General features: G+C 41.4%; 1 protein-coding gene across 1 annotated transcript; it reads right to left on the bottom strand.

Moving 5' to 3' along the window:
* LOC307237946 (cAMP-dependent protein kinase catalytic subunit beta) lies at positions 1–11,619 on the bottom strand. Its single transcript, XM_080010756.1, has 10 exons — positions 11,452–11,619; positions 7,989–8,050; positions 7,769–7,897; positions 4,346–4,444; positions 4,171–4,253; positions 3,521–3,647; positions 3,328–3,423; positions 2,967–3,089; positions 2,683–2,847; positions 1–743 (listed from the first exon to the last, which is right to left on the bottom strand). The coding sequence occupies exons 1-10, from the start codon at positions 11,495–11,497 to the stop codon at positions 618–620; spliced, it is 1,056 nt and encodes a 351-aa protein (XP_079866882.1). The 5' UTR covers positions 11,498–11,619; the 3' UTR covers positions 1–617.
* Between the last annotated feature and the right edge of the window lie 3,261 nt (positions 11,620–14,880).

The following is a 14,880-nucleotide window of genomic DNA, read 5'->3' as shown; positions in this document are numbered from 1 at the left end:
TACTCAGAATGTGATGACCCTGATAATTCAACTCTGATAAAATCTTAGTGAGCCAAAATGTTGGCATGGAAATATAACTTGGGAGCTGAGCTTGTGCTGCACATGTGCCGCTTACTTTATTTTTTGGCCTCAGAATTTAATTAAATAATAAAAACCTGCTATGTGAAATGCTGTACTACCCATACAACGGTCTGTCATAGATCGACCAGTTATAAAGTGTGGAGTAACTAGGCGACATCTTATTTTTCCAAACACATGTAAAAATATCACATTTACAAAAGAAGAGGAGGGCAGGGGGGGCACAACATCCAAGACTAGAACTGCTTAAAAAAAAATTAAAATTAAGATAAAAATAAAAATGTGGACAGGTAAAAAAAACAAAAAAAAACAAAGAAATAAAGAAAGTGATGCGTCTGCTTTAATATGCAGGTGTACGTGACTGTGGCGGGTTTTCGACACCCGAGGATCATGGTGACCTCACTCAGATTTGTGGAATAAAGGGACTATGTAGTAGATCTGAACAATGATGTCTCCTCTCCTTCCCAAAGTCTTTAGAAGAATGCAAAGATCCCCTTATTTCATGTGTTTTAGCCCTGATATATCCATGTTCTCACATCTCAAAACTCTGCAAACTCCTTTGCACATTTTTCCGTTACCGAAACCCGGATCTCCTCCTCCTCGTACTCGTCAAAATTGCTCGTATCCCCTGGGCCTCTGCACTTTGGTATGAATGGGGCTTCGACCTGAAAGAGCAAAAGCAAAAAGCTTCTTAGCACACATGTTCCATGTCATACAAGAACCGTACGTCTCCTTTTTAAAATGAAGTCCGACAATACACCTTCTCAAAGTTCTATATGGTTATACGGACGGGTTTATACACACTACTTGTCAGTGGCAGTTAAAGTGGATCAACAATACCAGCAGTGTCACAAAGGAATGATTGCCAACTTACTGGTCGAGAGTAAGAGTCACTGTGAGAGAAGCTGATGACACTCCACGTTAAACCTACACAGTGCAGGTTGCTAATCAAGACACTGCTGAACAAGTCTCAGAAAGCAAAAGACCCCCTCATCCCTTCCCAATGGTGTGAAACACCCTTGGTGGAATGACTGACAGTTCCTGTCCAGGTCTCCTTGCCCTCCAAAGTCTTAGAGCATCGCTGACCACCAGGATTCAAACGTGCCCCATCTGTGGCTGCCAACCAATCGCGTTGAGGGGGCCCTTGAATTGCGCAGGTTCCCCATCGCTTAGGGCTTTCACTCTACCAGCAAAAGATTATCCCATTCAGAAACCAAACCCAAAGCTCAGGAGCTCAGAACAGGATGCCCAATCCCGCCTCCCAGCCAAGTGGAGTGATCCATCATTTGCGAGATCTGCCATTGCACCCATCTAGCAGATGGAGAGCCTATGGGGAGCCACAAGGAGGACTCTACGTTAAGGTTGCTAGTAGATAATTAGTGAAAATACATGCAAGAGGCTGGCTAGCCATGAATTAGAGAGGACATCCATCCCTGGGAGAAGCACCAGCTGTGAGAGATAGTGTGCTACCAAAATTCACACTGCCTGGAGTAATGTGGCTCACAACAATTTGCATTTGCATGACAATCTGATGCTGTGCCTATTTCTGCACCGATGTGGAGACTGTCAAACTAATTTGGTTGTGGCCATAGGTGCTCCGGTGCCAAAAGGACCAATCCCTGGGGTCCCTGCCAGCATCCTCAACACTCTGAGGCATTGAATCCTCTCCACCCACTTCACGGACATTAGGTAAGCATGGCCTAGCGTTGCAGACCACCTACCACCTTAGGTATATACCTTAGAGATGCTCTGATGCATCTTGTAAATATCTTATGTGATGGCCATGGACCAAATGGGAATGTCTAGCCTCAATATATAAAATGAAGTCATGTCCTCCAGCAACCAGCACAAGACAATATGCTCAAATCCTCCAAGACAGGAAACGTCAAGAAGGTTTGAAAGTTTGCCAACTGCCTTACAATGCCAACAGAACAGTAGAGGTAGGCTGACAAACCACAACAGGAAAAAAGCTGTGCATACCCTACAGTACTACAGGTCTGTAAAGCCGGACACCAAAAACAGATTTAATGGCACAATTCGCCATGCAACAAGATCGAAGAGAGAGGGTAGGCTTCATTGCAAGTTTTATATGAGTGACATGTCGTCTCGTTGGTGGTGTTGACACACCGTCTCCACCTGCGTGGAGTGGGAGGTGATATATTCACTTCAGCAGTCAGAGGTATAGTGGTGAGGTAATAAATCTGTAATTGTAGCTACACACGTTTGTCTTCAAGTCTGTATGTCGTAAAATTACACCGGCAGATTTCATGGGAGATCTGCCTGAGTGGCATGCATAAATTGTGCTGGTACTAAATATATACTGTATATATTTTTTTTCATTTGTAATCTTCCATTACTCAAATAAAATGGTGATTCTAAATATGCATTTTCATTTCACTATTCCAAACAAAATTTGTTATTATTTTATTATTAAGTATCAACTGTACCATGAGTAATCTTTACAGGGAGTGCTGTAACGATTCCATCCTTAATGCAGTGGGGGTGTGTGTGTGTGTGTGTGTGTGTGTGTGTGTGTGTGTGTGTGTGTGTGTGTGTGTGTGTGTGTGTGTGTGTGTGTGTGTGTGTGTGTGTGTGTGAACTTGCCTTCCTCTCGTAGATGGCGATCCAGTCTGTTGTGGCGAACCACTTGTGGCCCTTAATGTCATTGACTCCGTTCTTCAGGTTGCCGTAGCGTTTGGTCAGGTCCACCTGCAGCAGGTTCCTCAAGAGATCCTTCAGGTCCGAGCTGAAGTGGGAGGGGAATCTCACCTGCAAGTATGAAAGACTTGCTAGATGTGGCACCAAGAACACCCCCCCGTACACACCCAGGCAGACATGAGTGAACTAATGAGAATTTGGTACATGAACATAAATATTCTTCAGTTTACCTTTCCAGACACAATCTTCTCATAAATCTGGATCGGCTGATCTGCAAAGAATGGAGGGTAGCCGGCTGCCATTTCATATATAAGGACGCCTAGGGCCCACCAGTCCACTGCTTTATTGTAGCCCTAGAATGAGAGGTGACATAATGTATACCATGACCAGGCATAACCCACACTCCAAAAAATTTTGACTTATTTTGGTCGTAACATATTTGCTAAATATATTGAATTTGTTACTCATTCATTTATTCATGGAGAATTTCCAATTGTACTACAAAATAACTTTACAATAGAATAATTTTTATTTTGAGGTTTATGCATTTATTTATGTTCCACAAGACGCATTGATGAAGCACTTTCTTACTTTACTCAGGATTATTTCTGGAGCCAGGTACTCTGGTGTCCCGCACAACGTCCAGGTTCTGCCTTTTACCCTCTTTGCGAAGCCGAAGTCTGTCACCTGGGGGCCCGGAAAACACACACGCTGTACTGGGCCACAGTGTTGCGACAACAACCAGCAGTAAGGCCATGCATTTGTTCAGCAAGCCGGAGCAAACCTGAATGTAGCCATGATGGTCGATGAGAAGGTTCTCAGGTTTCAGATCTCTGTAGATGAGGTCTAGCGAGTGGAGATACTCGAACGTCAGCACTATCTGGGCGGCATAAAAACGTGCATGTGGTTCACTGGGGAGGAAGTGGGAACAATTATGTTAACAACTGTTGCAGATTACAAGCAGTCTTAGCAGCTAATAAAAGCCATATTAAAAAAAAGGCCACAGTGGAACATAAATAACAGTTTATGGTTATGAGATTTCTTTGGGAAATAACCCAGGAATAAGATCCGTATCAAGGCCCAATGATAACTTTTGAATGCAACCTTATTGAAACTAAAACAGAAACAAGTTTACTCAGAAAAAAAAGACCCACTGGAAAAAAGGAGTTTCGCGATAAATCTGAAATCTGCTTAGAGAAAAGGGCAGTGAAATAAATATATGAACCATGGAGGTAAGGAGTGGTAAGATCACTTCAACAAGCCAAATTACAGAGTAAGTAAAGTTCACTCGAGCAGGTCTGTAGAATCATCTTATTTTGAATGATTTATAAGATGACATTAATTCTGCAGCCTCATTTCTTAAAAAAAATATAATAATAATTTAAAAAGTGAAAGCAAAGGCCCCATCCCCTGGATAGAGAACCAATGACCTACCTGAACCTTCCAATCCGTCTTAGATGCGAGAACATCTCTCCCCCTGGGACATATTCCATAACCATGTACAAATTTGAGTTGTCCTGTCAAAAGTAAAATGACACCTGTATCAAGTTGATACCTCACAAAACAACATTTAATATGAAAAACAGTGTGTAAACCTTTAATGCTGTACCTTGAATGAATACTCAAGCTTGACAAGAAAAGGAAAGCTCACGGCCTGTAATATTCGCTTCTCGTTTAGAGTGTGTTCAATCTGTTTGAGTTTCACAACCTAACAAGTAAAAAATAAAAAAGGGCAAAAGAAAAATCGACATTGAAAATTTGAAATTTCATTTAAATCAGCAGAGAACAACAACAACAACACATCAAAATGTAAGACACCGGTTACAGCTGTCACAATTATTACATAATCACCAGATCGCAGATCATTTGAGTTAATTGTGATCATTACTCGCCATTTTGTAAAATTGTCATATTCCACACAATCATGTTTCCATACAGATTTAAAAGTGCAGCGTGTAGAATTTAGTGGCATCTAGCAATGAGGTTACAGATCGCAACTTACTCAATCCCCACCTCACCCCTCCCTTTCATGACGTAGGATTAGCAAAACGAGAAAGTCCCTCTCTTGAGCCAGTGTTCGTTTTGTCCATTCTGGGCTACTGTAGAAACATGGCGGGCTCGGTGGAAGCGTACCACTACTGTATGTAGATAAAAGGGGCATTCTAAGGTAACGAAAATACAATTCTTATTTTCATGGGATTATACAATGATTAAAACATATTTATTAATATTATATTAATTGTATTATATGTATTATATTCCCGCCAAGTCCGTTCGGTAAATTCTACACACTGCACCTTTAAGGAGAATAACAATTTAATGTTAGAAATGTCACCACACATGTAATGTGAATTAAGTGTTGAGTTGAGGAAAATTAACTGTAACATGTAGATAATCGTAACAGCAGGCCCTAACCTCAGCAGTTCATACTTTGGATATGTTGAGCCAATTTATTTAAGTATGCTCATATTAAAATTACATGAACAAGATAAAAATCAAAACCCAGTATTAAAACAGAGCGGGATCATTCAGAACCATGGCAGTCCTTTGGGTCCTGACAAGCAACTGATCTCTTCGATCTGCTTTGATTAGTTACAACCGCATCTGCATGTGTGGCACCCCGTTCAGACCTGGTATAAATGTGTCGTCTGTTCTGAGCTGCTGGACACTTCTGAGGTGCGACGCACAGACAATCTGATCACCACAACACATTCAGAGGAGGAGACACTTTGCTACTTGTAGTGTGAATGCATTCACATGCCTCCCAGACCACATTCATTGACCAATTCTATCATCTACAAAAATGCCATGTACATCATAATACAGATTAAACACAGCCTTATTTAATAAACAATGGCGGGAAACGGAAAACTCTCAATCCTTGAAATCTCTTGATTTTAGACAGTTAGAAAATTTTCATAATGTAAATTTATTTTACATCTTCCACGCAAACACCTATGATTGGCCACTTTCATTCCTAGATTGTGGTTGATAATAAAAATAAGACAAGGATAGTTCTGCTGTTGCAGACTGTTGCAACTCCCTTTTCCAATATGTGTTTACAAAGCACCCAAGCTATTTGAACTGACCTTATGGAACAATAGTAAAGATCTGCAACACCAGTTTTCACACACACACACACACACACACACACACAAACACACACACACACACACACACACACACACACACACACACACACACACACACACACACACAATTATAACCACTAATATTGTGTAGCTCCCTCTCGTGCCAAAACAGCTCTGACCCATGGATCCGCAAGACATTTGAAGGTGTCCTGTGGTATCTGGCACCAAGACGTTAGCAGCAGATCCTTTAAGTCCTGTAAGTAGGGAGGCCCCCATGGATCGGGTTTGTTGTTCCAGCACATCCCACAGATGCTCCATCGGCTCGAACCTTAACCCTAACCCCAAACATCCACATAATGTTGAAGAAAACATGATTCATCAGACCAGGCCTCCTCCTTCCATTGTTCCATGGCCCAGTTCTGAGGCTCACGTGCCCATTGTAGGCGCCGGACAGGGGTCAGAATGGGCACTCCGACCGGTGGCTACGCAGCCCCATACATAGCAAGCTGCAATGCATTGTGTGTTCCGACACCTTTCTATCATAGCAGCATGTTTCCCACGTGCAGCAATGATCCCATGGGCGGCCACGAGCCTGTCCCCAGTTCACCGATTGTCCTATCTTGGATCACTTTTGGTAGGTACTACCCACTGCATACTGGAAACACCCTACAAGACCTGCCGTTTTGGAGATGCTCTGACCCAGTCGTCTAGCCATCACAATTTGGCTCTTTTCAAAGGCACTCAGATCCTTACACCAGCGTTTCCGTTATCCGGTAACTGCCAGTTTTTGACCGGGAAAATCGGTTGAAGTACAACATATTTAAATCTCTCCGGTCATAATGTCCGGTGAAAATAATTCCCTCCGAGCACAATTTTAATGAGTGCTGGGTGGATCATTTCGATGAAAAAAAAAAAAAAAAAAAAAGTCTGCCGACCTGTTCATTTCCACGCTCGGCATGTTGCAACCAGAAGCCAATCAGTTTGGACGATCTAAAGCTGATTTGAAACTTTCACCTCTGACCAATCCCGTTTGTCGATATAGAACTAAGCCCTGCCAACTCCCTCGCGGACAGGTTGCGCTTGTAATCACACACACACAGAGCAGAGACAGCAGCAGCGTCTGTAATCTGAGGAGAATCGGAAAGACGATGTGTCGTATGGACACATACATCCATAGTTTGGCGTTTTTTTGGGGGGATATTTAAGTTCCGACCAAAAGCAGATGGTAAATATTCATTTTGTAAAATATGTCGACGGGACATCCCGACAAAGACATCCCGACAAAGACAGACAACACCACAAACTTTATTATTTATATGTATTATTTATTTTATTATGACCTACTTGTCATTTATTTTGTTTTTGATTTGATCAAAATTTTATTTTAGTGAAAAGTTAATTAAAGCGGCTGCACTTGTTACTTATGAATGGAAATTATTTTATATCAAGAAGTAATATTAATACTTTTTATTTATTTGTAAAATGGGAGTTTACTGACAGACTTATTTTGAATATTAAATACAAAATATTATACATCTAAGTGCCTTAATGATGTCGTTCTCTATATAGACTGCTTATCAATTGTTTTTGAGCTCAATAAACACAGATAATATTTGACTGGAATGTCTCCCATTTATGTGGATAAATTGAAATCTTCCAGGACACGTTGACCGCCACCAAATTTTTCTAACGGAAACTGCCTTACACTTGCCCATTTTTCCCGCTTCCAACACATCAACTTCAAGAACGAACTGTTCAATTGCTGCCTAATATATCCCACCCCTTCACAGGTGCCATTGGAACGAGATGATCCATGTTATTCACTTCACCTGTCAGGTTTTAATGTTGTGGCTGATCGGTGTATATCTATCTGTCTAGAGAGAGAGGGAGAGCCTAGTCAAGCACACAAAGCCAAGCAAGGACCAAAAGGAAAGACAGACCTTTTGCTTGTCCAATATTTTCATGGCGAAGTATTGCTCTGTTCCTTTATGCTTCACCAGCATGACTCTACCAAACGAGCCGGTACCCAGTGTCTTCAATCTGTCAAAGTCATCTAGGCATGTTGTGCTCTGCAGGAATAATGAGCCCGGTTATCTTGGTGCCATGGACACAGTTACCGCAAAATGCAATTTCAACTACAAGGCGTCTTATGACTCTTACCTGTGGCGGACATTCCCATTTCCGTAAGAAATCTTCCTTGGCTTTAGCTAGAAACTCTTTCACTAAAAGGGAGGACAGACAGAAACATTCAGCATACTTTACTATACAAACTGGCTTATCTTGGAACTATTTTTTTATATGGAAAATGCAATAAAAGACGAAACTATAGGAGTACTAGACGGAGGAGGGTAAGAGGGCATGGATATCATATTAGAGATTAATGAAGACAATTGCAAGGCTACCTCATCTGCATAGATTATTAATGGGATATTAAAAATATCACATCTTTCATTCCTAAAGATAAGACAAAACACAAACACCAAACAACAAGACATCCAAGACAGGCAGACTAGTAAGAAATGATGCCAAGAGACTCTCTTTCATATTTGAAAAATATGAGCGGAGGAGAAGTCTAAGAATATGTCTCTCTTGTGCATCAATTTCTGTACTATGGTACGTTTTTAAGGAAGGCTACGAAACTCACACGGCATTAAAATGATGAGCAAGGACAAACCAACATTACATGGGAAACACAGCAGACAGCAGATATCCAGAATGACAGAATGTGGATGACAAAAGCATTGACTTGTTATTATCAAAGCACACAATACAGCAAGCTCATCCAGCAAGTTATCACAATGTGACCAAGACGCCGTTCTGTCATTTTGGTCATCTTTTTTTTTTCTAAATAATGAGCATACCAAAAGTCTCTAAAGATCACCAACGATTTGCAGGAACAATCACCCACACGGATGGGATGATACGGAGAGACAGAGAGAAAGATATATTTTATGTATTCAAACAGATATAGCAGAAGGACAAACATGAAGAATAGGGTTGTGAAAAGAGCCACAGGAAGTCAAGAGCAGCACACAGTCAACAGTCTCCTTCGGTGGAAGGAATTTAAATGTAGAATGACAGTGGCAGTGTCAAGAGATCCACAAAACATATGTCGAAATGTCAGCGCGAGAAACCATGTAACAAAACATTTGTTGTGCATAGCGGCCGCGATGGACAAGATCAGATGGAGCTATTTCTTAGGGCAGAGTAATTCAACTACGATAAAAGGTATCGGCCAGAAAAAAAACAATCCAGAAACCAGTCCTCAAGCTTGTTTTACAAGATTTTGTATTCATCTTCACGCCGATGCTGCACCTGCACTTGCACATCAAAAATCACAAAAATAGCAGCCATTGGCAATAATCAATTTCAGAGTGATCTTTTTTTCTATTTGTATTCTTATTTTGTCATTATTATTATTATTATATACGTACACTGTGACACTGAAATTTCCCTCTGGGATCAATAAATTACCCATCTAACAAAGTATCCATCAATCTACCCATCTACCCATTGATCTACCCATCTATCTACCTACCTGCCTATTTATCTGATTGTGCAGGGATAATCAGAGGGTAAAATGTGAGTACTTTAGCCTCTGAAATGGCCAGTCTTTACTAACATGAATATGAGAATTCAGAAAAGCATGTATAATATTCCATCTAACCACAAGGTAATTTGTAGAACCTGAAGGACAATAAAAGCAGCATTGTGTCGTTCTGTCACAGAAAAAGTGTATCTGTGGCAGTGTGAAGCATATTGGAGTTGGTTAGGATAGCTAAAGCAGACAGATAGTGTACACACAGCTATATAGGTAACCAGGTCGCCTTGTGAGACCAGCTACTCTCCAGACAAATCTGCGGCTCAGGGCAAAGCATCAGCTTAACAGATTTAACAGCGAGCCCCAGCCCGGAAATCATAAATACATTGAAATAAAAAAAAAAAAAAGGGTGGGAGTATGGCAGCTGATCTGGTCATCCCTCCTTCAAAAAGCAACTTTCCCTGGCAATGCTTCCTGTATCTCTTATCCATACCCTTCCTCCCAAAAACAAATTGTTCTTTCCATTACTCTAAAACATTCTGCCTGAGGATATAAAGTTCACTAGGTGTTTGTGCAAGTAAAGGAATTTTACATAGGATATCTGGTGCAGATCGAAATGGAAACACCTGAAATGATTTTATGTTGGGTTTTTTTGTGTGAAATTCTTTAAGCAAAGCAACTAGTGTCGTAATGTAAACATGTTGACAGAGCATAGCAAATCTATTCTGATTCATCACATTGAATGTTAAATTGGCTATAAGCTACATGTCAAAGTCTACGGTCACAAATTAACTCTGGCCTGGGCCTAATTACTTCAAACCTTTCAAAGCTTGTAATACCCCTTATCCTCTGACGAAGGTCTGATGACAGTTTTGTTCATGGATGTGGCTCGGGATGGACCTTCAAAACATAGAGATTAAACAGAACATCTGATCTGAATAAAAACTATCTAGTGTGTGTGTGTGTGTGTGTGTGTGTGTGTGTGTGTGTGTGTGTGTTGTGAGGGCCCGGTTTTATGAATGGGAAGAGGACATTTGTCATTTCTTCACCATATTTGGTCACTGTGCTGCACAGAGGGGAAAGCTTTGTTTATGTTGCCCAGAATAAAATGTGATGAGGAAGAGCGAGCTGAATACACAGCCCCATGTATCAAAGTGAAAAAAAAAGCTCAAAAAAAAAAAAAAAAAAAAAAAAAAAAAAGCAGATGTTATTTTTAATTCATTGGTTTACCATATTCCCACAGACTTCCTTCCAGATCATAACCGCAAAGTTAGTGAAGCAACTGCTGAGAATTAGAGGCTGGGAATAAGAGGCTACACGGGAACTACTCCCTCCTGGTGTTAGTGTAGTTGCAGAGAAGCATTGTTAAAACAAGTAACCCCTTTAGAGCACTGGCCTGAAAACTCACAGATACTACCGAGCAGGTATTAAGCATAGTCACAGAAATCCACGGGGAGCGATTATACGCCACGGCTAACCGTGCACAGGCCAGAGAGCTCCCAGCAGGAGGAAAGGGAATGACAGGGCCTGGTGGAGGCTAATCCCCTGCAGCTAACGCCAGCTGGCTAGCTGGTCAACACCCCCAGTTCTTCCAGTCGCACTGGCTGGTTCTAAAAGCCTCCCCATGTTCAATTAAAAGCAGAATAAAGAAACCAGAAGGTGATTTATTAGGCGTTCGGTTGCCAGATCTGGTTAGCTCCCCCAGGTTGCCAGATCTGGTTAGCTCCCCCATGTTGCCAGAGTACACACCGCCGATGCCCCCCGTTACATCTCGGGTCTCCAATGACAACACCCTGCAGGTTGCATTGCTACTCCCTGCTACACATTGGAATACATGCTATCTGAAGATGTTCGATCGCCACCGTCAGCCTGCATGAGTCATCCAGACGTTTACAACCAGATGTTTACTACACGGGGCGTCAAGCCCCACTGTTCCGGGGCTACCGATCGGGATGCGGGACAGGTGACGTTAGCGGGCTGGTTGTCCGGTTTTAAAAGCTGACTTATGGACAAAAACAACACCAATAAACATGCTTATTCCACGGTCAGCGCGTTATTATTGTTCGGCTCGCGCCGACTCACCGCTCTCCAGCTCGTTGCCTTTTTTGGCCGTTGCAGCGTTTCCCATCGTGCGGCGATAGCTCGGACTGCGAGGGACGGCGGCAGTTAGCAACCACAGCGGTTGTTGCTATCCCCGGGCGGTTCGTCCTCAAAGTACGCTAACGCACGCACCCCAACACACACACACACACTCTCACACTCCCACACACCCACACACACACACAGATGGGAGGTAAATGTTTAATTCCCAGTGGTCCGCCTCTATCTCAGCGATGGCCGTCCCTCGGATGGCCGTTGACGGGAAGCTGGTGGTCGCTCCTCCCGCTGCTCCGCGGAGCGCTCGCAGCGGCCGCTGATTGGCTGGAAGCGTGATGACGTCACGCCGAGGGACTTCCGCGTTTTGGCGCGTCGTAGTTCGCCGTCGTCGATCGCGATTCCATCCGTCGATTCGAATGATCGGCGGATCACGTTGTGTCACGCTCACTTCACCGGTAGATTAAATGGGTGGGGATTAAATCCCCTACATGTCATTTATCAATACAGGTCGCTGAAATAATTGACTGGTATCTATATGGTAAAGGTAGAACTACTATATGTTCTTGTTTTATCTATTACCTATAAGGTACGTTCTATCTTACGCTGCAGCCGCACGTTGCATACATGTCTTGAATGGATTTAATGTGTCTGCACCACCCCAACTTTATATCATTTTTGTAATTTTGTCTTCTAAATTACTGATGCAGAGAATATAGAGGCTGTTATGTCCATCCCAATGAAGCTCTACTATTTCCTTATTTTATTATATTTTATTTTGATTTTTTTTTTTAAACCTGTGCTGTCAGCATGTTGTGCATACAACACAGAGCATTTAAATGCTTTGTATTGCATCTAGGACAGAGTTCATCTGCAAGCGGAGTTCAACTTCTCAACCTGCAATGCCACTCTTTATTGATTATTTAATCATCAAGAACTGCTGCATTACCTCTGTCCTGTGGACGACCTGTAGGATGACAAGAGCACAGCTTTTTGTTGTACAGAACCTCCACCAATCCCCCTTTTTTGGAGAACGATCCTACCATGTTTTAGTTTATAAACAACTATTCATCATTACTACTCCAAGAGGGGAGAATCCAGCTGTTCTATTTTCAGTCATGGCCAGCAGCCCAGTGAAACCTTGTTATTCCCCAAAAACTGGAATGAGAATTGATGTCATGTGGAGAAGAGAGTTGTTTACTTATTTTCATTATTGGCACACTTTTCGCTCTCTGTCATGTTTCCCTGGCATAAGTTATGTTAGAATATTCTAACCATCAGTAAATGAGAAGATAAGGTCTAAGCTGTAAAGAAATACGTTTTAATGTGCGTTTTAATGTATGTTCAAATGTTTTCTAATATGAGGTGATTCGTGATTAAAGTCGTATTGTACATTTGTGCCATGACTAGCCCCATCATAGGGTTGGATGTAATAAAGTTAAAATGCTAAAAATGAACCAATCAATTGAAACAATTTGAACATTTAATTCCAACAAGAACCAGAAAACATTAACTTTTAACAGAATATCTGGCCATTTTTAAAACCAAACGACTTTTTTAAGCAGTTCAACAGTAATCAGTAGGATCGCTAATTTATTTTGCCATTGACCGTTCAACATAATTATAATTAACTAACGACGTAAACATTATTTTTAATCTTTCAAAATATTTTTTAATCTCTCAAAAATATACATTAACAGTCAGAAGTTCATGAACAGGAAAATCGTGATAACATTAGTTGTTAAAAATGTTTGTCGTCAAAAAATATCTGAGTAAAAAATATTTGAACGTAACACTAATGAAGCTTATAAAAACCCATTACAACGTAGACAATGTGCGTTTAGGTATAAAATGCACATGAACCTACAGTATGGTAGGCCTACTGTTATTTCTCCTTCTCTCTCCTTTCTGTTTCTGTGTGTGTGTGTGTGTGTGTGTGTGTGTGTGTGTGTGTGTGTGTGTGTGTGTGTGTGTGTGTGTGTGTGTGTGTGTGTGTGTGTGTGTGTGTGTGTGTGTGTGAAGGATAAAGTTTGCAGCTGGTATCACAATCCCTACCAGTCTAAGTCAGTTTTCAACAAGGCTTTGGTTGCTGTGTGTGTTGGCTGTGGTTAACAGACTCAGTCTGTGAACGGTGCCTAATCTCTCTTGGTCCTCTTGGATGAGGGGCCCCCATTCTACTGCTTACGCCAATGCCCCCATATTGAAGTATACAGTGATACTTCCACCTAAATCAAACAATAAGACTCTATAACTGGAAGAACTTCGTACATAGGATATTTTATTACTTGACATTTAACACAACAAATATGCCATACAGTATAATCAAAAATACACAGGCTGAATACAACGCACCATACAATTAATAGCTTTTATTCATCCTAATTAAATAAAACAAAAATGACATTTACAAACTGTACTTCAACAGAGAAATAGATCAGAATAAAAGACATTATTCCTTTTTTTTTTGGTCAACATTCAATGTTCTGGGTTAGAAAATGCCACCGTGTCTACTGAAAATAAGGAAACATAGTATGAATGCAGCATTCTCAATCATCAAAACAGGCGTTATAAATATTAAAATAATATAAGGTGTCGCCAGAGCTTGTGGCTTTCTGGTACTTGAACTGCCGCAAAATCCTGAGCGGAGGGAAGGCGTGACATATTTTGCAAATGCAAAGTCACCAATTAAGCGCCGCTCACAGACTTTGAGTGACCACAGCCGCAGCCAACACAACGACTTAAAGCAGCCAGCCAAGCCACCAACTGCCGATGCTGGCGTGCAAACCCAACCCCCGCTCAAATTTGCCCCAACTTTGTGACGAAACGATGTTGGCTGGCCGCCATCACTCATCACAGACTTTCAAATCGTATATCAAACTGTAGCTGATTCCTATGTCTGTTGAATCTCTATCCAACACAGTTATATAATACGTTTAGTCCACAGACCACTTTTTTTTACTTTCCATGCTATATAACTGAAATGTTACCCTGTGATGTCACATTTTTGTTGCTGTGACCTTCAAAGGACCAGAAAATAGCCGCGTGCCGACCGACCCCGGCCTCCCTGTCGCCACGCGGTTTAATAGGGATATGACACTAGAAGGCAGAGGGCGGAAGATCGTCAAAACAAACTAATTTGTAAATTCTGCGGAAGATGCTTTCAAGTGTTTAATGTATTTCAGATTGTAGCATACTGTATTACAAATGCATTTAAAAAAAAGGTATATTGTTTAATATCGAATCATAAGGTCATTACACACTTACGCACAACTTCAGACATTTCAATGCAAGGAAAACCCCGCCTGTGTAATTATATGGTCATGGCATGTGGTATGTGGCGTGGTCAGTATAGACATTTTGTAAAAATTAAAAAAAATGGTCTTGGGGCTCTTGAAGTTCAACAAAATATTGAGCAGG

Source organism: Zeus faber (assembly GCF_960531495.2).
Source record: "Zeus faber genome assembly, chromosome: 12".
Lineage (NCBI taxonomy): Eukaryota > Metazoa > Chordata > Actinopteri > Zeiformes > Zeidae > Zeus > Zeus faber.
The sequence above is the reverse complement of the archived record's forward strand: the minus strand, read 5'-3'. Positions and strand labels throughout refer to the sequence as shown.